We start from the raw sequence: 25,536 nt of genomic DNA, 5'->3' as shown, positions 1-25,536 counted from the left end.
TGTTTTCTTCATTCAACTGCGTGCAACTGATAGCAATACAAGGTTCTATTTTTATGAATACATAACGCATTCAAGTTATTTGTTACATCAGAACGGCGGTGTAATATGGTAGTTTTATAGAGTACGTGTATGACTGTGCAAATACCATTTTATACTGTTACATCTAAGGGTTCCAACTGCTTAAAATATTAAAGGTAACAGAAAAAACAAACCAGTAACTATTAACAAAAACGAAATTTATTTTAAAAAGTAACAATCAAGTACCTTGTAAATATCAAACTGGCCGCAGATAAAGTTAAATTGTAATATGCAAGAATACTCCGAATCTGTCCTGGAAAAATTAAAACCAATTTAATTTAATTCCAAATATTAAACACAGACAGAATCCAAACTGAATTTAGTATATCGAAAGATTTAAAGCAACCATGGTACTGTAAATCCATCAAACTAAACACCCTGTGTGATGGAGCCTTCTGGAAAACAATAAAATGTAAATATCTTACTGTCATACATGATGTCGCCAAACTAGGACAGGCCTTACAGTAAACAATGAATCATCAATATATGAAAACATTAATAAAGTGAAGCACTACAAGGAACGACATGTACATAATACGCAAAAGGTAATATAACAATAAAATGAGCTGAGTTCTTGTTACGAAGTTGTCCGCCTTGTCACAATTTTCTTAAATTTGAAACATTGTTGGACAAGTGAAAAATAAAAATAAGATTATTTCTATTTATTTAGTTAAATATTTATCTATTTTATAATAATTCTTAATGAGCTAAGCATCTGTCGTTTCGTTGGAACACGATGGATAAATATGGCTATGGCATACACGTTTTTCACTCTCAACTTCAAAGAAATGTATCTAGATCAGACGCATTGTTATATAATTTTATATCATACAGAAATATTATGATCTAGTACCGTTGTCATATTTCCTGAAATTTGGGATCAAGGAATCCATTGTCCCTGTACTATATAATGGAGGTCCGCTTAAGCTGGTGCTTGAGGGCATACGGTTCTGAACATATTACTATGCCTCATGTTTAAGCTCATATCATATGTAATTGTATATCTAAATGTATCCCCATCCCTAAAAATAAAATAAACGACATAAACAAATATTTCAAATGTCCGCATCGTATACCTAACTCAGTATTTAATTCTGCTTTACAAGCTTATTTTTTACGAACCGTATTAATAATGTTTCGGTAAATTATCTAATGTCAAAAGCCAATTCAATTGTATTGTGAATCAATATTTTAACTTTGCAATTCAAACAAAACACAACATTTACACTTTCAATAAATATATTAGGTTAAATATATTTTCTGCGGACACTTTGGCGACACTGTTGATATTCACGCTCTGAAAAGCCGATGTCACCAAATTGATCTGAAAAGAAAAGATCCTCGTTTTTATTTTGGTATACCACTTAGCATATGCTTTTTCATAGACTGCCTCAACCCGCCTATTCATCGAATATTTTTAGGAGTATTACCATAGGAGCATACCCACATAAAAACGCTCGGCTTTGACTAAAGATTCATTTCATTTATTAGTATGTAAAGAGCAAAGGTGGTTCTGTGATTTTGTCAGTATTCATTTATGAAAACGTCTTTATTGTTTTAATGCATCATTGTGTAGAAAGTATATATTAATGTGAACAATTACTGAGAGTTATAGACGTTGATATCTTGTGTAAAATTCATATCAGGTAGCGTGTCACAATATTTTCTCACTACAGTTCTGTCTTTTGAACCTTCAGTAGGAAGATATTCCGTTGAAAGAAATACAATCTGAAAAGTAGATCCCTCGGAAGCACCGGGAACAAGGCAAACAGTGAAAATTGCAGACTGTGTTTGATTGAATCTGTTCAATAGCAGTAATGGAAAATGCAACACTCCCCATGACCCCTAGCACCAGCTTAAGTAGTATTCAGTCTTCAAAATCTGTTATTTTAACCACTTTGAGGTTGCATACATGAAAGAACTGACGCATAAACTGACAATGCGTCTTTCTAATTCATCAACTAGTGATTGTGTGTGCAATTCTGTTTCATTACATGTAGCTTACAGTCTAAGTGTTAAGGTACATTCAGACTTCATCACGGAACACTAAATGTAAATATGTTGGGTGAAGATGCCGGCCACTTGAAGACGACGACAATGTATGAAATTCATTATGTTCGATACTCTCCCGGTATTCTCGTCGATGTCTTCGTTGAAACAGAACCCTGATGCTGCGGCGAAAATTCCGAGACATGAAGCAGTAGAACAGTGGGTTGATACACGACTGAATGTAAGGTAGCCAGTCGACAAAAACCTGCAAGATGGATAGTTTATATATAACATTAATGATTGCAAAGACATATTTTAGATGTAAACAGAATCCAATGATAACAGCATGTTACAAGATTTTCAGAACGAGACGTGTTAATATACTTAATTAGCATAACAGACAGAAATGACCGACTGGCCGTACTTGTATTTTTACCTTAATAACCTTTCATTCACAAAGTAATCTGCTTACCGCAGCATATATATACTGACTGCTTGCGTTTGCTCGATAATAAAAAGGCTTACGGTCAAGAGAGGAAGCTCACAGACTTAAGTTGGTTTAACCTTATTGACTGTCTTCAATCAAGCTAAAGCTGTTGTTATGAAGCAATCAGTTAAAGTTAGTGCTTAGCCAGTAATGAACAGCATTTTTAATAAGGTACTTTGTGGTGAATAAGTCAGTTTAAATAAAAAACGAGGAAGGGTATGTAAACTTTCTCACTTTCTTGAAGAATCTTTGTCTACTCAGATTTTGCAGAATTATATGAATTATGTTTTGAGCGCACAATTGCAAGACATCTATAACTTAACAAAAATGATTAATTAAGTAAAGAGAGAGGCTGAAATTTCATTCTCGTTGAAGATGCGTTCACGACCGTTTAAGATTTGTATTTTATTTTTAAATAACTCAGTTTGATGTGTCAAATGTTACAACAATGAAAATATAAACAAATATAGGCTGAAACGCTTGAAAACTGGGAAGATTCACGAATGGCGATGGCACTCAATTAAATAATAGTTTGATTTTAAAAGACGCTTATTATTATCCGTACGTAATTAATTCAGGACAAAATCTCAACATGTCTATTACAAATACACCTTGCAAGTTAAATATATTTTACCTACCTTGATGGCATAAGCCGATTCTGAGAAAAGAAATGGCAACTGGAGTTTCTGTAATATTCTCATTGTCAATTTTGGTCCCCAACTCAACAGGAACGCAACAATTATCATGAGCAAAAGCTTGATGACCTGAGATAAAATTGTGTATATTAGCTTATCTCTCGTTGAGATAGAATTGTGTATATTAGCTTATCTCTCTTTGCATGTATGAAATGAAACAAAGAGAAATTCAGTGCAATATCCCTTACAAGTACAAAATGTGTCTACTGGCACATTTTCAACGACATAATAATGTACTTTGACAAAAATACAGTTTAAAAGACGTAACGGCTCTATAATTTCTTCATTGTAGTGCGATATTAGTAATTGCGTATTTTTTTATGAAAACTTGTATTGATTGCACAGCTTTTATTAAAATAATGACATGCATTTAATATATTTTATCTCAAATAGAATAACTGTAAAACAAGCTACAATCTAGACCGCTAGATTCACGTCATCTCGTCTTATGCCAGCTATATTCAAGCCTTAATCATCTAATATTTAAAAACACTCATACCTGTTTACGACTAGCTAATACTTTCGATTTATGGCTTGTAATAGCCCGTTTCAAAAGTCTTGGCGCTGCTGGTGACTTCATTCCTAGACTACAAGTCTCTATTCTCGTAAGAAATAAAGCGTCACAAACCCTGAAAAAGATTAACGTTTTTGAAAGGACGTAATTGGGGGCGAACTAGCCTCAGTTAAGTTAGATTTTATGTTCCAAAATACTAAATTGGGATATAAAGGATCTAAAATAGTGATCGTTAAAAATTAAATTTAATTGGATTGACATTAAGTTATTGCGGATAGTCTATTATTTTCAAAATTTCCCATTAAGACAATAGTCGTGACCCAATAAAGTGTAACGTATTTGTGTTTAGTTATATCAAGAATACAAAAACAACAGCTATCAGAATCAGTATAAACTGCATCGTACAGTAAAGCAAGACAGGAGAAAAACTGATGAAAATAAAGACTATCAAAATCATTAAACAATTTCATTTTGGTATCAATTTGCAAACATGTAATATTCTTGAAAAACTGGAAAGGTATAAATTTTGAAAAAAAAGTTGCATAAATGCCACAAGAAACTTAAGAAAACAAAGTATAACAGGAAATTTTCTATTATTGCCCTGGAACGTAAAGTAAATCTATATACATGTACGAGGGGAATTCCTAAAATTGTAAGACTAACGAGATTCCACAGAAACTATTACAGGTACAAGCTTGATTTTAGAATTGTGTACTAGAGCAGCGTTACAACCAATAATTTGCCTGGTATAAATGCTACAAATGTATCATGATGCTGGAAAATTAAAGAACCACGGATTGCACGTAAGTTAATTTGTGCGTGATCGCGTGGTTTGCGGATCATACACACAACAACAGAACTAATTTTTTGTGTTTATCTGTAAGCAAGAAAACATTAAATTTATATTACAAAATTGTTGCTTTAATGACAAGTGCAATCAGTATTATGATGCGTTCATTTCAATTATTAAAGGTTAACTAAAATAAAGTATATTGCTCTAAACAATAGTTTGCAGATTCGACTGCAGGCGTCTTGATTACTGATTTTGCCATAGTAAGATTTATCAAATTACATAAAAATTTTACTCAGTACGTGTCAGCAGTTCAGTTATTTTCCAATATTCTATATGGAATTTGTGTATATTATGCTATGTTTGTCTAATAAAGATTCTGTAAAATGTCTAGTTGGAAAAGTCCGAAAGTGCATATATACATGCAAAATGACCTTAATATAGATGATGGTGTTGTTGCTTGAATTTTCATATTTTTTTCCTTCAATGTTATTAATGCCATTTTTAATACAAGATTTCTATGAGAAGGCAGGTAGTTAACGGTAGCTGAATTCTGTACCAGTACACAACATTTTCTGTCAAACAGTCACGGTGAACATATGCCTTGCTCAGGGATCTAATTCATGACCCAATAATCCGTAAATCTTTGACGTATCTACTATGTTATGTGGTTGGAATACGCAGATTCAGGCAGACATGTTGTTAGTGCTTTTTAAAAAGAATAACTAATTCGGGGAGTATCCCGCTACAAGTTCTATGGGGAATTTTTGTTCGCAAGTTTTCAAGAGCACGGCCTTTACTATACATTTCAGGATTACACTGTACATGTTCCGGAGTACGCTTACCTTACCCGGTTAAATTTCTATAATGAACTTATCTAGCTTTCATTTTGGATAGTACCATTAACGGTTAAAAGGGGTGCTTACTAAAATATACTGACTGAATGGCGAACAGTGCAGATCTTGATCCGACTGCACGGATGTGCAGGCTGATCATGATCTACACTGATCGCAAAGGCAGAATTAGTCGTGTCCAGCATTATAGGGGTTAATGCAAATTTTGTTATATTTTTTCTCTTTTTTCTATTTATAAACATCGAATGTGATTTCTTTCTTTAAAAAACAACTATAAAATTCAGCTACCTATCTGACGGCGTTAGTTTAGCTAACTGCTTTGTGCTAATCCACAAAACATGCACCACTCTAGAATAACAAATCATCATTATCACCGTAGGAGCCAAGAACATTATCACAAACTGGTAACCGGCGAAAGACAATCTGAACGCATCGGCAACGCCATGGTCTGAGCAAAATATCATATTTACTGACGACTGGTTGTTGAAAAACACCGACATTTCTGTTGACTGGAAACAGAAAAGAAAAACGTAAAAAACATATTACTTATAAGATCGTTGAACAAAGAGCTGACAACAAATATAACAAACTGGAAATAGAAATAGTAATATTTTAGTATCAATGTAAGAAATAATCATGTCTCGCATGTATTGTCCTTAGGTATTGACTGACACTCAGTTGTCGTCGCCAATATTTTTGGGCGGTTTCGTTAGTTTACGCAATATCCATATCTTGAAAATATCTATATTACCAAATAACCTATTTAGTTAACAGATGGCACGGTGGTATAGTGGTAAGGTGTCTGACTTCAACGCACGTTAACACTGTTTCGAAGTCGCAATTCAATGTAATGTAAGTTTTATTGTTATTGTTTATATTCTTTCATTTTCTTTGTAACACATTTCACGAGTTTTAATTGTTTTCTTTCTACAACGGTTATCTTGAATACAAGGTTACTCCTCAATAAATGAATTGTAAAAATCATGATACGTTTGATCATATAAGTATGGCAGTTGTCTTGCCTGTTAAGCTTGCTGTTAAAATTTGAAAAAAAAAGATAAAAGAAAAAAACAATAAAACAAAACAAAAGCAGATGGACTCGAACCCACAACCACGACATGAAGAGATATATATGTAATAGATATATTGCTATTTAGATTCGGACACCGAATAATAATTATTGAAAATATACGGAATATTCATGAGTACCAGGTCAATATTTAACGGACAATACCAATATTTTATACATTTGTATACATCGTTATAGATATAAATATTTGATTTTACGCACTGAAATCCTCTAAATGTGCTAGTCCAGCACACACGTAACTTAAAGTTTTCCCGTTAAACCGGTGCTGCACATTTCATAACCTCTCGACTATATCCGCAAAATAACGCAACAAAAGTTGTTCCAGAGCTTTAAATTTTATACCGAAATACAGTGAAGACAAGTTTACTTTTTAAAAAACTTTCTTAAAATACGGAAAATCGTTTCATACAAAATATACTTCTCACGGTTCAGACATATCCATAGAATGTCAATCCTTTTTACTTGGATTCCAAGTCATGAAACAAGGATAATGATACTTCAGAAAAGAAATCATTTCATTACCATAAACTTATATGAATTTATCACAATTTTAAACCGCATGTCAACACGTATGAGCCAATCCATGAACAATCCTGTATCAGTGACATAATAATTGCATAATAAATAGTTTAGAATAATTAAAAATGTTGTTTTTCTTATATTCATTCCGAAAACTAATATATTGCAATTCAGTTATCTACGGCAAATTCAGTTCTACCATATTTTACAAATAAATGTTATTTGTGTTTTCATGGCAACCAAACTTCCAAAGATGCGACATGAGAATACAGAGGTTTGTAGATAAAAGATCCGTGATGAAACCAAATATACAAGGTTAAGTTAATTGTCAGTAAAGTCATTTTAAACTGTTGTAAAATATTCAAATGTATGATGTTAAGCATGTTTAGTTAGTGATACATATAATTTGTTGCATAAATTACATGAAAGACACAACCTATGCACGACAACGTCATACTGTTTTCATGGCGTTCTTAACGTCACGTCTCTAAAATTTGATGCCTTCGATGTCTTAATTAAAAGCATTGTTAGTCTTGAAATGGTGAAGATAACTTGTTTTTATTTTCATATTTGAAAGGTAAAAGAATGCTCTCTAAGAATATTTTATATCTCAATTTTGATATTTTGTCACTAATACAGGTTTTGTCATGGAATGCTCATATATTTTATCTAAATGGCAATCGTATATTCTGGGACAAGGCATCGTTAAATTAACTTCATGGTAAGAAACCCACTTTAAAAGAATGCCACCCACGGAACTTATAACTGATCGCTCCGAGGTAGACGTTTTCCTCTATAGAATAAATCATACCTGATCAACCTGACTACATACCAAATCAAGTTAAATTTACTATCAACCATATTTTAAATTGACTGCATTGACTTCGGTCAAAGCTCAGTTCCACTGTTGAAACCATTGTTTGAAACTGTGTCCTTTAACATTATTTTATCCTTTTTTTAAGACGGAATGAATTCTATTATAAATCTCGGTATTAAATACTTCTATTCAAGAAATAATATATAGCCGAGCCATGTTTGCACATATCGAAACAATGCGATGCGGAATAATTTCACGAGACCTCTATAACCATTATAAGCCGTTTATATACGCCATTTTCCATACATAACCTTTAGCCATTGTAGTTAATCAGTAATGATAAAATAATTGAGCAAGAAATGGGCAAAGTATATCATTAATAAAACTATTTCAAAGTATTTCTACTTTATTAGAATACAAAAAGAAGATAATCACATTTGATTCCTGGGAGAGTCTTCCTCTGATCTTTGATCTTGATTAAAATAATTGATTAAAACATTGAAATGTATAGAAAAATTAAATGCGTGTCCATTTGGAATGAAACTGAAAGTACTTACCATAATGAAGAATGCTGGCGAGGATAAAGCAGCGGCTGTTGCCCAAACAAGCGGAATGATGCGACGTAAATTTCCAAGAGTGCAGATATACCGAGATCTCATCGGATGAACAATAGCAATATATCTGAAATGAAAGATTGCTTCAATTATGATAAATATCACAATTTAACAGGCCTTGCAACATTTCCGATATATACAATCGGAATGTTACTCTACAAAAAAAGTATACTTGGCTGTTTAATTTTAATCCTGTGACCTCTTTTTCCATTATATGTTGTTTTACATGTTATTTTCTATTATATTTTCATTGTCTTGTGATTAACGATAAAATGCAAGTTTACTCGTAGACGAACTACAGGAAAATACCTCCCTAAAACGAGCGAATTTGCCATGACACTATTCACCAATGACATTATAACGAAGTATTCAATGCTATTTAAACAAACAAGTTATAACCAAAACACTGGGATAAACTTACATAACCCTTACAAACATTTAAGATTTACTTATCCTTTTATAACTAACTAACTAACTAACTAACTACTATGTGCTGAAACTTTTTTATTCGTTGCGAATTTTGCTTTCTTTGCATATTGCTAACGTATCTCGTTGTACGTGATGAATTTATAATAATTATCTTATTAAAATCATATACACGTTCACACGTAAAGAAAATTTATATTGCAATTGACTATTTTAAGAAAATAATCTAATAGGTGTATTGCCAAGGTGAAGGTCATACATTTACAATTAATCCTGATAAACAGCCTCTATATTCAATCAAACAGAAACTTTCAAAATATACTCTGAGGTGAAACACATTAAGAAAGGGTGAATAAACATGATTAAAAGCAACTTTTATTCAGGTATATTTCATGTATAGTGGCATAAAAAATGCAATCACTGAATAATTTGTTTTCATGAGAACTTTCATCCAAACAAAGAAAGCTTTTACGTTAATAATGGGATTTCATAAACAGAGACCAATGCCAGAAAACTAGCTAAATAGCACTAGAACTATTTTCCTAATATTCATTAAATGTATGTTTTCAAGACACACTTTTGAATCAGTTGAGTTCATAAAACGTTCTTCCTTTTTTTCGAAAGTTTGCACGAAAACCTTTAGTTTAGTAATGACATTTTTGTGTCATCAGAGTAAAGCTAAACAAAAATTGCGCACTCTAAATATTGTTCATTACGCTCAACTACATGTAAAAACGTCATATTGAAAATTCATTTTATGATGTTATTGACCGATATAATAAATCCTTTTTCCGATTAAACTGTAGACACTGACCTATCAAATTTTTTCAGATCAAATGCGTCAATATTGGATGGTGTCTCTTTGGGGTAAACTAAAGATCTTGCCTAAGCATTTAAAGTCTCCTATTCTAGTATTTTGCAAACATTCAAGTCAGTCAAGTAATTTCTGTTAATCTCTTGGTAGTGATCAGCGCTTTTCTTTTCATTATCGTGAAATGGCGGCTATGTAATCCAAAGAATTGAAAAAAAAACTGTTAGCTTCATGAGCTTAATACCATTTGGTCTTGTGCTTAAGTCCTCCAGATTACTTTGGAGAGTATTATTTTTGTCATCCTGATTGCTATCTAATAAATGGTTGTATTGTTCACATTTAGCTTTTCATCTTAACATTCCATGCTTATAAACATCCCTTTTAACCCTTATCATGCTGGGCACGATTGATTCTGCCTTTGCGACCAGTGTAGATCAAGTTCGCTACTCAGTATCCTTTCGGTAAGCACCACTTTTAACAGTTAATAGTATTGTCCAAATTGAAAGATGGACAAGTTCATTATAGAAATTTACCAGGGTAAGGGCTAAGAAGTTTATACAAGCATTTTTACTATTTGGCCGGTTAAAATGAAATGTAAGTTCAAACTACTTTACAGTCACACTCTTCCGGGCACTTAAACGAGTAATATAAATAGACACACATGCACAACTGTCAAAAATTATATTATTTATTCATTTTGAATATAAATTGACCGTTACTAATTTATAGGTTGTTACATATTCTCCTTGACAAGGAAGTCAGTTAATTATGTCTACTTCAGGGAACGCCGACCCCGTAAATACAAAGAAAGGGTTATAAAAACAAACTTTAAATTTAAATGTTGTTAAACAGACATTCTATTCTTACCTTAGATTTTCTTTTAGCAAAAATGCATTAAATGGCATGAAAGACTATTCGATACTTTGATAGTTAGTAGTTAGTACCAACCGGTGTCTTTTAAACTAATTTCGAGGTGAGCTATTGTGATTACCCGCAGTCCGTCCGTCGTCTGTCCATTTTTAGTTCACCATTTTTCTTAAACAACTGTTCTCAAACCTTGTAATGGAAGTTTATATGCCATTCAGCAAATTACCAGATGTGATATGAGCCGTGCCATGAGAAAACCAACATAGTGGCTTTGCGACCAGCATGGATCCAGACCAGCCTGCGCATCCGCGCAGTCTGGTCAGGATCCATGCTGTTCGCTAACGGTTTCTCTAATTGCAATAGGCTTTGAAATCGAACAGCGGATGCGCAGGCTGGTCTGGATCCATGCTGGTCGCAAAGCCACTATGTTGGTTTTCTCATGGCACGGCTCATATGCTTAATTACGATCATACAAAGCAATAAACTCTGATTTACTGCTTTTTCCGTCTTATTGGTTCTAGAATTAGAAATCATATACTTTAAGAGGTTGATCTAAATTCAAGATCTACTGCAACAACAGATCAAAATCTATCTAAATTTGACGAAAACTCATCACAGAAATGAGATAAATGATAGCTGTATTATAAGTTCCATGATAAATGTATCCCCATGTACCAGTTATTAGTCTGGCAAACTAGACGTGGGCGATGTTAGAAGAATTGACAAGATGTTTGCGCATGATTTGCATCACCAATAGAGAATATAATCGTCTTTTCTGGTTGTCAGATCTACAAGGTAAAAAAACATGCAGACCTTGAGATATACACATGGAAATATCTTTGGAGAATTATCACGTAGACAGGAGGGAGCGGGTGCGTTGATAAAAATTTAATATTAATGCGCTTGCAGTATTAAATTACGAGTCATACTGTATAAAGAGTCTAATGTCTCAAACTAGAATATTTCAGGTCTCATAAATTGTTTAATACTATTTTAATTGGTTAGAATCTTAAAGGCAGCTGTAAGTTGTAATTTATACACTGAGAATTGCTTGAAAAATATCAACCCATCACGAAACGCTGTGGCAAACAGACATAAGTAGAAAAATGGCGCGAACAAAATGGTAGTCGCATAACGGCGGATTCATATAGGTTAAGTTTTTTTTGTTTTTTTTTTCTTTCGTGGAACTTTTACGCTTATTTTTGCTGAAATGCCATGTCAAATTTACGCTTGACATTTAGGTAGCATTTTCGTAATGAAATAATAGGATGACAGAACTTACCATGGAAACACCGGTCATACACAACCACTACAAATCGGGGTCTCATTTTAGCTGATTTGTCCAGTTTTATGCTCGACTGAAGATATTTTCTTTGATGAATGTGACTCACACCTTTCTTTTGGTTCAAGAAAATGTAAGTCACAGACATTTAAAATTGGTCCCGATATGTGCTACATCCATTGAAAATGTGTCAGTTTTATATAGAACAAAGATCAGCTATTTAGTGTGTTCATACGTATATGAGAACATTGTTAAAAATTCAAATATGATCAGATAAGGGTTGAAATGAACTATTTTGATTAGAATTTGAATGAAAATGACCAATATATTGTAATTTTACTGTAAAAATGAATAAAACCAAAATATATCACATTTCACTGTTTGTGTGTATTTTGTTTCTCAAAAACTGCATATTCTAAATATTGCTAATTTCTAGCAGTCAGAGGTAAGACTGAACATATTTAACAGTTTAACTGTGTAATTTGTATACAGATGAGAGTAAAAAAATGACAAAACAGGATAAAACTAAGCTCCAGTTACGATAAGTAATTAAAACTTTTGTCGAAAAATTTTGACGCGTAGACTGAAAATGTCATAAAACCTTAAAAACTGTTGGTACTAAGCTAAAATCTTGTATTTGTTCATGCAATTTGCTGGTACATTTAAAATGAAACTGGCACTATCTTAAAGAAAACAATTTATTCTAGGTAAACAGACACTAAATAGAAAAATGGCGCGAACAAATGGTAGTTGAATAATGGCGGATTAAAAGTGTGTGTGTGGTGTTTTTTGTTTTGCTCTGTAGAGCTATTTTCTAATCACATGACAGATCTATCCTTGACATTTAGGTAGCATTTTTATAATAAGAAAATAGGATGGCAGGACTTGCCATAGAAATATAGGTCATACACAACCACTATAAATTGGGGTCTCATTTTAGCTGATTTTGCAGTTTGTGTGTTTGACTGAAAATATATTTCTTGCATTAAACTTATCTTCAATTTTTCATTTGATTTTTATTCAGCACTGACATTATCCTTCGAGCAAATGTAAAAAAACAAAGACAAATATCAAACAGGGAATGCCACGTACCAAAATCGCAGCCTCCCCAAAACAAACCTACAGCACGCAGACGTGCACACCACAAACACACATACAAAGCCAACACACGAGGACAAAACGAACAAACAAAGGAACACACACACATATACGCGCACACACACAAAGCCTACACAAGAGGACAATACGAACAAACAAAGGAACACAGTGGGGCATCGCCTTGGAACGGTCAGTGGCAAAAACAGTTTCAGGCATTTGAAATGGGTCTTGATGTGCGTGTTCATGCATGTTAACGAGAGTTGTACTTTGGGTAATTTCCTCTTTCAGCTTATATTCTTTTATGAAATCATCGTATGAATACAGAATATCTACACACTGAAGTTATCGTAGAAAAAAGTAGCAACCTTTTTCAGTTCTCCAGTTATTTAGCAGAACTGACAACCACAAGCATTCGTAAAACTATTAACTCCTGTTCTAGGTTGAGGTATCAAAAAAGTTATAGCATAGCTATGTATTTAGTCCAATAGAATTGTTACAGTATAAACAATAATAAGTCTAGATGGGCGATTATCGAATTTAATACTGTAAGAACATAATGTTATAAAAAATTTTGAAATAATTAATTTTTTACTTTAACGCTTTGCAACACACTGTTCTTGGTTCAAAAAATCTGTATGCATTTTATTGAAAGAAAGTATCTCTACATAGACCAGAAAAAGAATATACATTTTATCAAATATCCATCGCCATCACATAACCAAAATCCTGGTAATAAAACATTTGCATACTTGTTGAAGTAATATCAATATAAACACAATTAGGCATATGGCTTGCAATATGTTGCCTTATAGTAACATTTCAAGGACAACTTTCAAGGAAGTGTCCGCCAGCCAGTACATCACGGAAACATGTCTGAAGATTGTATAAACAAACAATTTACACAATGAGAAATCCATGTTTGCAATGTGCAGGAAATTACAATGATTGTTTTGAATTTTAATTTCTAAAATAAATAATAATTTTAGCGCCGCTATGCGAATACCAACGTTAGAGATTTGCGAATAATATCGTCGTAAAATGGAAATTCTAGTCATTTTCTCTTATTTCTCTTATGCGCAGCACACACACACACACACACACACACACACACCCCTTACAGAAAATAAGAAATATTTCAAAGTTGTTTTATTCTGTTTCCTAAGAGAAAGTGTTCAAGCGCAATATACAGAAAAATCTTAGTCACAATTCCTATAAAAGGTTTTGATCCAAAAAAGATGATAAATAATCAATTGATACCTTGTTAAAGAAAAACTTTTTTTACCGCATTAACATATTAAAACATTTGTTCCTAGTAAGAACAAAACAAGCAATATTGACACAGTATGTGTTATGTTTATCTTTTATTATGACATATTACATTACATATTGCATATAAATCAAACATCCTGACTGCTAATATTCTCATTTACTAGTTATAAAACGCATAGATAATAAGTTCCTTGCCCTTCGCCACTTTCCCCAACACCTTATCCATTGCACTACTCCATCCCAAATGTTAGAAAATATAATTAAAATATGCTTGTTGTTGGATGTTTGGAGCAACAAATGTGCTACATTTTCAACAACAGTTTCTAGGCAGGACTGGCTCTGTGCTCCCTAGAAATCTACCCTAACCTTTTAAAAAAAGCATATTGCTACGAGGCCCGATTATTATAATTAGATGTAACACTTTGTGCACATTTAAGCTCAGTTTACAGTTGACGGTATAATAACGATTCAAGTAACACAATAACATTTTTAGACTGATAGAGTAATCAGTACTTTGCGGCAAAATGCTTCGAAAATCCATAGATTCTAATTAGTTTTTTTTTTATCTTATTCTGATAATCATCTGTTAGAACCTGCGAGATTCTAATTTAGTTTAACGGCGAAGCAGTTTAGATAAAGTAAGATGTAACAAGTGAAATTGACATTTCGGATAAAACTTAAAAGATAAATAAATCTACTCATAAATAAGCACAGAAACTTTTTTTTGCAGTTCCCAATAAATTCATAATTCGAATTTATAAGGCTTTCTATTTCGATATCATTCCTCAACCTCTTCATGTAGGGAAGTTGGCAGTTACTTGCGGAGAACAGGTTTGTACTGGTACAGAATCCAAGAACACTGGTTAGGCTAACTGCCCGCCGTTACATTACTGAAATACTGTTGAAAAACGGCGGTAAACCCAAAACAAACAAACAAATTTCGGCATCATTAACTCTTTTGATCAACTGACGCGAAGTCAGAGATTCAGTGGGAAAATTGAAGAAGCAAAACGCGAGACAAAATTTAAACTTTGAAGCATACAACTCAACCAAGCTTTAATAAGCAGCATTCGTTTAAGTCTGTTAACGGGAGGTAATAAATGAATGAAAATTAACTAATATTTCGACTTTACACTAATATTATCTTTTTCTTTTCTTCTCATTTGCAAGGCAGTGACCGTACCAAACATCAGTAATAAATGAATGAAAATTAACTAATATTTCGTCTTTACACTAATAGTATCTTTTTCTTTTCTTCTCATTTGCAAGGCCGTGACCGTACCAAACATCAGTAAACTGATTTATGTTCACCGAACATATCCGGGACAAGCTATAGAAGAAAAATCATGAATTTCTCAAAAATGAAATTGGTAGAGTTACTAGTGTTTATTGCTTATATATTATAAACAAAATAAAATCCACCAATGTTAATGTTAAGTTTGTCATAATTATAAGTATCAAATGGATGGGAGATAAAAACCTCCGAAGAGCAAACATTCTCCCAGGAGCAAAAGAAAGCCGAAAAGAATAGGAAATTCAGGTAAAAAGGATGCATTGACCGTCCATCGTCGTATGTGTATGTGTAGACATTAACTTTAAGGAACAGTAAATGAACTCGTAACAATACTTAGTATGTAAGGTTTTATTTAATTAGGCTGATCTACAATAAAAACAGAATCTAAATAATTCTAATACAGGCTGATATAAATTTAATATGAACAATGGCTGACCCTCTGCTGATGCTTTTCCTTATTGCTATCGAGCTGTAATGAAACACGGCTACTGAAATAATCAAAACATAATCAGCTTGTTTAGTTCCAAGCGCATTACCCAAAATAAAAGTAGCGTAGTGAATGGAGTTAGAAATCAGGCGCTAGAAAGAATGGTCAGTTGAGCTTCATTTTTAACAAAGCAAGAGTGTTTGTATCAATTCACCAACCTAGATACAATTGAATTCAGTAGCGAATCAACAGAGGAATAAGTTATATGGAAGTATCCTGCTATTCAAAAACTCTCTTTTTTTAAATAAATGCGTGAAAAACATATGCTCTCTTTTTCTCTAAGTGAACTACCTTGTAAAAAAAAAGGACAGGTTAGTGTCTTTTAAAGGTTCATGTTCTTAAAGTCATTTTAAATAAAAAGGACACTAACCTGTCTTATTTGTTTTAAAGGTTGTTGACTTGAGGACAAATAAAGCATTTATTTAAACAAGAGGGTCATGATGGCCCTATATCGCTCACCTGAGTACCATTGCTCTTAAAGGTCCATTACTAAGGGAAAGTGAGTTGGCAATTTTTTTCATAGCCAGAGCATAGACTTCTGCAAGACACTAAATAATGAAGATTGGCAGGTCAAAATTTACAGAAGGTCTTTGGAACTCAAAGAAATGTATGTGTATTATGTTGAAATTTCAATGAATCGACAGAATGACCCCCCAGGTCTTTTTAACTTTCTTCATACTTCATAGAAAAATAATTGTACATATACTGCGATTTATTTCGAATTTCTACATACCAACTTTCATTTTCCAATAAAATGAAATAGTTTCTGTGCTTTTTAAAAGAAATTAAAATGTTCACTTTCCTTAGTATTGGACCTTTAATGATAAGATCAAGTTTTAACATAGATCACATAGGCGTACACTTTAAATATCATCAGGATAAATATTTTCTTGCAACAGTCCCTTTTGACCTATGGGTCACGTATTAGTCAGGGCCAATCTCCATGCCAAATTTGAGGGTCCTAAACTCAAATGCAGCATTTGTGTACTAGCATGACTTCCTTACCTTGGAAGACTTAAATAACATTTAAAACCAATCTCATTAGATGCTGCTGAGGTATATTCATTTACATAAAATAAAGGGAGGTAATTTGTCATAAAGTCAGTCAGAAGTTATCTGCCCTGATTGTCCGAGTCCATCTGATGGCATAAATGACATTCCAGATCAGTATCTTCATTTGTTACTGAGATACACCCATTTTAATTTGAAACAAAGGCAGGTAATTTGAGATAAAATCAGCCCATAGTTATCTACCCTGATTGTCTCAGTCCAACTAATGACAATAATGAAATTTCAAATAAATCCATTTTTATTAAAATCAGGGGAGGTAATCATGCATTGGTATTTGCATGTAGAAGATACAGAGTACAAGCTTTTACAACAATATATTAGAAAAGTAAGTAAATGTAGAAATTTCTTACCATGGAAGACATAAATAACGTTTCCAACCAATCTCATTAGAAGCTGCTAGGTATATTCATTTACATTAAAAATAAAGGGAGGTAATTTGTCATAAATTCAGTCAATATGTATCTTCACTGATTGTCCAAGTCCATCTGATGGCATAAATTAACTTTCAGATCAGTATCTTCATTAGTTACGGAGATATACACATTTTAATTTGAAATAAAGGGAGGTACTTTGACATAAAATCAGTCCATAGTTATCTACCCTGATTGTCTGAGTCCAACTTATGACAATAATGAAATTTCAAGTGAGTCCTGCAAGTAATTACTGATATAAATCCATTTTGATTAAAATCAGAGGAGGTAATCATATATAAAATAACTCCAGAACCTATGATTGGACCTCACAGATCATGGAATCGAAGAGTTACTGTTATTGAAGATATTTTGCAAGTTTGTATCAAATCAAACCATAAATGAAGTCTCTATATGGCTGCAAAAGCCAAAATAGCAAATTTTGGACATTTAAGGGGCCATAACTATGGAATCCATGATGGGATCTGGCCAGTTTTCGAACGGAGCCGAGATATTATGCCAATACATGTTGTATTCAAGTTTGATTAAAGTTGATTGCAAAATGTTGTTTCTATCGTGTTCACAAGCAAAAAAATAGCAAATTTTGGCCCTTTAAGGGGCCATAACTCTGCAACCCAAGACGGGATCTGGCCAGTTTTCGAAAGGAACCGAGATATTTTGCCCATACAAGTTAAGTGCAAGTTTGATTAAAATCAAATACAAAATGTGGTCTCTATCGTGTTCACAAGGAAATTGTGGACGGACGAACGAAGGGTAATCACAAAAGCTCACGCTGTCACTACGTGACAGGTGAGCTAAAATGCATTTCGAATAGTACTGTTTTCAAGACGATGCTCCGAGCAAGATCCTTCCTTCTGCAGTTGCATCGTTACTGAACTAAATTATATCTAGGTGAGTGAATCGATATAAACTCAGTGGTTTTCACGTTAAAATGAGGCTAAACTGATTATAATTCACACGTAATGCGTAAATGGACGGTCAGTGTATCATTTTTACCTAAACTGCCTGTTCTTTTCAGGTTTCGTGTTTCCGAGGGATTTACTCTTCAGACTTTATTCTTTTGATTCTCAGAAATTCTTTACTCTTCGGAGGATTTTGTTCTTGGGTTTTGTTTTTCTCCCATTCATTTGTCACTTCTTAACTTTCCTAACCATTTAAATAAATTGACTAGGTTTTTTTTTATTTTGAATTAAAACTTATACTTCTTCTTTATTATATTACTGCATATTCAAATATTCTTCTAACACTCTAAACTAGGATTCCTGAACTTTGAAACCAACATGTGTTTAATTACTAGTTTTAACGACAACATGAATCGTTAGTCATATGTATAGTATTGAAAAAAAAAACAAGTTAGATATGTTTTATACTGATAAAATATGATGCATCACTATATAACATTAGTTCTCTTACATCTTAAAAAGGCTTTGAAACAAATGTGATTAAATCTATACCAGGAACAATGTCTCAAGAAAATGTTCAATCTAACAACTGCTAAATGAGATATCCATGTTATTTACTATAGCATGCAAGAGACGAATTTTTATTACAAAATGTTGTCTTTTATATCCTTACATTTAATGTCATTTTACTTTCGAGTTTCACGGTGTCAATAGGAATGTCCTGAAACAAAATTTTAATGCGCCATTTATTTCTATTTCGATTATTGAAATCCGTCAGGTTGTCTTGTTTTCGGGCATTAAACAAATACAGAAAAGTAGCATCTGTTTTAGGTTGACAGATTTATATAAGTGTGCCACAAAAGCAGATTCTTGTCATTTTGAATTATGTTTAAACGCGCTATGTAGTCATCTGTAATTTGGATGAATTTCATCAAATTTGTTTTCTGCATAAAATTTATTATATTCATCCTCCAGTATAATAGTCAGTTTCGAGGACAAATATCCTATAAAATGTAAGTCAGATTAGTGAAACATGTATGCGTTTACTAGCACTGGAAAATTCCACTCTGTGGCTCCCAGTAGTTAGAAATATGGCAAATATAAATGTGAATGGTTTACTAGTATTTTTGCATCCCTGTTCAAGAATATCCAACAATAAGTTAAACGGTGGTCTAGTCTAACGACTACGTGTCGGCCGCTACAACCGGGAGTCGTGGGTTCAAGCCCCATTAGGGTCAAAAACACACCTCCTCATTTGACACCATTACTGTTTTTCCGCAGGAAGCGGACTTGAGAGTGATTGAAATGAGCTTGAAAGTTTTATCACAATCGAGTTGAAATAATTTAGTATAAACCTTTTTTTTTTATTTAACGTCGCATCGACACATGATAATTCATATGGCGACTTTCCAGCTTTAATGGTGGAGGAAGACCCCCAGGTGCCCCTCCCTGCATTATTTCATCACGAGCGGGCACCTGGATAGAACCACCTATTCATTATGTAACCTAAAATTGTTTTGCGTTAAAATAAAATAAAAACAACTTTTCCGAGAAAATTGGAATATTCAAACTTTGGTACGAATACAAGTTACAAAGGCTTTTGTGTTGAAAAATGTATTCAATGATGGTTTCAATCTTTAAGTGCCGTGTGACGGCCGTTAAAAGTCTCCCCATACTTGGACTTAGTGTTATTATATTTTCTAGCCCTTTGTGATCATAATCTATTCAATATGTATGTAACAGAATTACACTTAAGCCGGCGCTAGGGGGCGTGAGGGTGTTCTACTACTTTCTCCATTACCTTCCACGAACAAAGTCAATCAAACAGAGCCTGCTATTAATTTGCTTGGTTGCATTCTAAACTTCTAAAAGATTTTTTTACAATGAAATTGATAAGACTATTGCGTTCGATTTATATATTGCAAGAATGATTTGATACCTTTTGTTTTATGTTTTAAATGAGACGTCACACAAACCTGCTTTATTTTTGCTTAAATGTAGTTTTGTTTGTTTGTTTTGGGTTTAACGCCGTTTTTCAACAGTATTTCAGTTATGTAACGGCAGGCAGTTAACCTAACCAGTGTTCCTGGATTCTGTACCAGTACAAACCTGTTCTCCGCAAATAACTGCCAACTTCCCCACATGAATCAGAGGTGGAGGACGAATGATTTCAGACGCAATGTCTTTTATCAAACCGTCACGGAGAACATACGCCTCGCCCAGGGCTCGAACTCACGACCCCGAGATCCGTAGATCTGCGCTCTCCCTATGGAGCTAAGCGGGCGGGCTACTTAAATTTAGTAACAGTGTTACATTAGCAGAGAGTTGCCAAATATTCAATATTGTTTTAAAACTGTTGTCTATCATATCAGAATGACACATAATCCTATAAACAATATTAGACTGAATATTAACAGAAAATACCATTACACACCTTCATGAGTGAAGTAGCTACGAATGTTAATATGCAAACAGAAGAGCTGAAAGTTTATTTAACAAACGCAGTGTTTTTATCTCCTGTTTCGACAATAATTCTGACCAGATTTTAATCTGATGTTTAATACCATCAAAAAGAATATATTTTTTTTATAAAAATTTATTGTACTCTTTTTTTTTCTATATTAAGTCACCAAATATATCAACGTTAAATTTCGATCATTCAAGGCAAATGAGGTAATAGAGATTCTTTCCGTCGTATAACTATTATTCTTATAAGTTATATTCATGAACGGTACTTGTACAAGTCAGGGTGAGTGAGTGAGCTAGATTTTACGGTGAATTGACGCAAACAGGTCATATACCGTGAAATAGAAATTACTGTTGTACCAGCCAATCTAAATTAAAGCAAAATTAACAAGAAAAAGTTACTGTTTTTTATAGTTTTCTCCAAGGAGAAAAGTGTCAATAATTGTTCAGAAAAAGTGTCTTGTCTTGAAGTTTCTACACTTGCATAAGTCGGTGAAGTTCTGTCAAATAAACATTTCGTTCATATCATAAAATCTTCTTTAATAGCAGTTCCTGAATATCATAAGATACTTCTCATCTCTGACGTCAGGAGAGAAGCCCAGAGAGACAAGTGGTTTGTTTTCAGAGACTATTGCAATCTTGTATGAAGAAACAAATAAACATGAGATATTAATTGAATTCTCAAGAGCCGTCGTAAGTCGATGTGTTATCTAGCGTACCAAATCATAGTGAATGAAATCACGTGTTAATTTAATGAAACATACAAAATAGCAGTACCATAACCGGAATCATTAAGTGCAGCAAACAGAACCAGAGTCATACACAGGATAGTAGTCCACCCTTGAATTGATATTGATGAGGAACATACACAAAACCGACATATACGTAGCTCTAAATAAGTTTAGGCCGCCGGGGTTTTCATTCTATCAGAACGTTACATTATACGTAGCTCATACTTGATAAAAACATATGAAAAAATGCATTTACACAAAACTGATTGCTTCATGAAAACACATTTCAAAATTGAAAGTCACAAAATTCGGTAAAAAGAAGGAATTTCGCCGACAGGCTGATCAAATCACTGAAAATTTTTTAATGAAAATGATTAAGTACATACGTCAATCTCTATTGAAAATCTTTAAGATCAAAACTATACTCGTACACTGCGTATAAACATGTGTAAATACTAGTAAAAGATACTTTGTGGTGGCTGTTTAGTTACTAGTTTCGAAAATGAAGGTAATAATATAATCTTTAGAATACACTGAAATATTTTACCAAAATAATATGTTGTTTTATAACATATTCATATCAACCAATTTGAACACAGTACTATGAATTTCTGTTTGTGACATAAAATCACCCCTTTGTGCCTTGAAATGGACAAAAGCCGACATTACCCATATCTTCATCTTTAAAATGTATCTGTCGGACCGAACGTTGATAGGGAATGGATTTTCATCATATATCACCTCGCATTGATCTTAGACCAAAACCTGTAATATTACCTCTTAATCATATTCTCCGTATTCACACATGAATGGCTTCGTGCATTTCAACTACCGTTCATGAACAAACTCAATCAAACCGAGCCTGCGACATTTTCATTTTTGTCGTGTTGAGCTTCCACTGTTTCTATTTTCATAATTAAACAACATAAATTACACTTAACGAGCTTATGTTTATTTTGTTATTTTAAATGATTGGCTCAAATATTCGCTATAATTTTGCTGAAATGTTTTGCGTTTTAAAGCCAGTCAGTGTAACACATACATTTAATATAACGGTATGGCAAAAAGATTGAAAGCAGGGCCATCGTTTTCGAAAAGTCAGTAATTTTTGTAGAGGCAAGGTGCTTTATAATCATTTTTTTGAGCCTGCTTATATAACATTAGATTAGAACATTAATTGACGAACAGATTTTTTTGCATAGTAGTATTCACACTGCTCCATACTTAAGAGCATAGAAAAATACGGTTTAAGTTTTTGGTTAAACTGATCATGGATTACATTTTGATTTTGCCGTTCTAGCATACTTTGGTCATAGATATATTTAATCATATATAATTCATTCACGTTGACTAAGTTGACTGAAAAATAATTCTTGGAACCCAAGACATATTATAACACTCAAGATATATTATAACAATGTTTGATAAGCATTGTGGAATTATTTTCCGATGCTTACATGTAATTGTTTAATATTTTCCTAATATTACAAAACGATTTTAAAATGCAAGAAAGGATTATGATTAATAATTATGATAATAATCAAGGTAATAAATGCTATATTAGTACTTAAAGGTAACATTTGCATGATAATAAATCATTTGTACAGTACATTTATGGAGTTGTTCTATTATCTTGAAAAGAATAGTGTTAATGAAAAATAGTGTAAAAATTATATATCGTGAGAACAGGGTTATAAAATAGAAATTGACTCTGTTCATGGACGGTAGTGACAATGCATGCTACCGTCCGCGCCATCTAACCGCGGCATATAAGTTTTATGTGGGTGCGGCTTTTTATCTTGGACTTTTGTTGTATTTATTTTCTTAAAATAAATTGGAGCTGTATTACTAGCTTCATAAAATAATTGCTATAGTTTTCTTTGTTAGTGTTCTATCAAATATTTTCAATATAAGGCAAGCTATCCTTACCTTTCAATGCTGACAATGGTTAAGTTCAGAACTGTAAGAACGGCCGTCAGCATTTCAATGAATCCCGAAAACTTGCATAAGAAGGCACCAAGCTTCCAGTGGTCTATGAAATGTCTGCTGATTTCGTATGGAACACAAACCAGCAGAAATATGATGTCAGATGTTGCTAAACTCAAGAGAAACATCGTGGTGTTCGTTCGTTGTTTTATATCACTAACGATGGCGAATATAACTAAACTATTACCGACAATTCCTAACAGAAAGGCTAGTCCATATATAATAACCGTCGGGATATAGTCAGTTTCCGTGAGCCATGGTTTACGAAGTTGTGATAAGTCGCCGTAATAGTAAAACCTATTCTCATCCTCACTCGTTCGGTCATAAACTTCATCTATATAGTCGTACATGTAATTACCGTCCACTGAGTCAAACGGAAACTTTCTTTCGACATACGAAATGGAATGGTTTGAATATTCATTCGCCATTATCACATACTCTAAACTAAAATTCATGTAAGAACGACTTAATTATTCAAGAAAAGTTTTTAGTTTACAACAGCAAGCCTGAAGGACAGCATTAAATCATTTTCTGTAATTATAATCCAGATATCAAACCAATATGTTTTTGTATACGTAGTATCCTTTTACATGCGAACGTCTAAATTCACTACAGTATCTCGCACCTTTTGTATGTTGCACACAAAACTTATTTCACATTTATTCCATTTGCTTCGATTTCATGTTTTAGCAAATGTGCATCGTCTTTTAAGATAAATAGTGTTCACTCATTTTACTGAATTAAATAATTATTCCGAAATTTTTATCATACTTTCTTAACGCTCGTACAAAAAACAAGTAATAAATTACGCGACAGCCTGACTAGATTCCAGCTATGTTAAAGGCATAATGAACGTTATTCTATATTGGTTTTCTTGTGACAAAAAGCAATGGAAGTTTCGCTGTTAATTTGCTAAGCAAAGAGGCTGTCTGTTATTGTATTTAGAGTAATTCATTTTATAAATCTCAAACTAGCCTACAGCAGTTTTCACAGACACTGGTATCTTAATTTTCAATAAGCTATACGCATATTTAAAATTAGGATAACAATTGATATATACTGTGCGTCTTTGAATTTAGTATTGAACGAAACGGAACCATTTCAAGAAATCCAGTTATGATTTACATAGGTATGAGATAATCATGATGATATAGACGTTATTCATACGTAAAGTGAAATCCTATTTGCATGTTTACAGATTTTCCATAAATAATATATGCAATACAACTTTGTTATAGTACAGTACAGACTTGATATTACAACGGTTGTTATAATCCTGAAAGACATGAAAGAATTATGTTCGTTTCCGCTTTTCAAAATTAACAGGAAGAAAATTCAAACCTTTTATTTTATATGATTATGATTTTTTTGTATTGTGAACATACATGTCCACAATCATAGGAGACTTCAGAATGCTTAGCATAGCAACTAGACAAGTACCCGATTACTTCGAGCAGAAACGTATAAATCCAGTGTAGTTAATAGACCAGGGGAATGTGCTTCGTACCAATGCAATAGAAGACAACATAACTCAAGACATTCGTTGTACTCCTCCCTCTATAAGCCATGTCGTGTAGTTTTTGGATGCTTGCGGGGAAAAGCCTGTAATGGCACAGAATACAGGACACTGGTTTGGAAAACTGAACACTATTATAACTAAACAGAAACATTAAGAGCAAACAAGTAAACATAATTTCAATGACAATAGTCAAACTGCCGTTTTACAGATTTTTTTTAATGACAATACCTATAAACAAACAAAGTATGTGTGTTTTCACGAATGCTATTCAACAGCATGCATTACAAAAATGATGTTGATGAAAGTAAGCTTTAAAGGACGACCATGGATTCCTTATTAGAGAAACGCAAGGATAAATATCCAACACGGAATGTCATTTTCCAAACACGCAGCCTCCAAAAATCGCAACTCGCAGCACGCGGACTTTCACACGACCAACAAAATACAAA

The 25,536-nt window shown here is 33.1% G+C and overlaps 1 protein-coding gene across 1 annotated transcript; it reads right to left on the bottom strand.

The window, feature by feature from the left end:
* Positions 1–1,299: 1,299 nt before the first annotated feature.
* Positions 1,300–24,463, bottom strand: LOC128555800 (galanin receptor type 1-like). The gene is made up of 6 exons (XM_053539372.1): positions 23,512–24,463; positions 8,391–8,514; positions 5,696–5,916; positions 3,749–3,878; positions 3,193–3,318; positions 1,300–2,332 (listed from the first exon to the last, which is right to left on the bottom strand). Exons 1-6 carry the CDS (start codon positions 24,021–24,023, stop codon positions 2,105–2,107), a joined length of 1,341 nt encoding a protein of 446 aa, XP_053395347.1. The 5' UTR covers positions 24,024–24,463; the 3' UTR covers positions 1,300–2,104.
* Positions 24,464–25,536: the final 1,073 nt, after the last annotated feature.

Source organism: Mercenaria mercenaria, chromosome 3 (genome assembly GCF_021730395.1).
Source record: "Mercenaria mercenaria strain notata chromosome 3, MADL_Memer_1, whole genome shotgun sequence".
Taxonomy (NCBI): Eukaryota; Metazoa; Mollusca; class Bivalvia; order Venerida; family Veneridae; genus Mercenaria; species Mercenaria mercenaria.
The sequence above is the reverse complement of the archived record's forward strand: the minus strand, read 5'-3'. Positions and strand labels throughout refer to the sequence as shown.

What these genes read in the sequence shown, in the direction of transcription:
- LOC128555800 (XM_053539372.1), bottom strand. Translation starts at nt 24,023, where the DNA reads ATGAATTTTAGTTTAGAGTATGTGATAATGGCGAATGAATATTCAAAC. An exon ending in CGCCAGCATTCTTCATTATG is followed by an intron (nt 5,917 to 8,390) that starts GTAAGTACTTTC and finishes TTCTGTTTCCAG; the next exon opens with TCAACAGAAATGTCGGTGTT. An exon ending in AAACTAACGCCGTCAGATAG is followed by an intron (nt 3,879 to 5,695) that starts GTAGCTGAATTT and finishes AATCTTTTTCAG; the next exon opens with GGTTTGTGACGCTTTATTTC.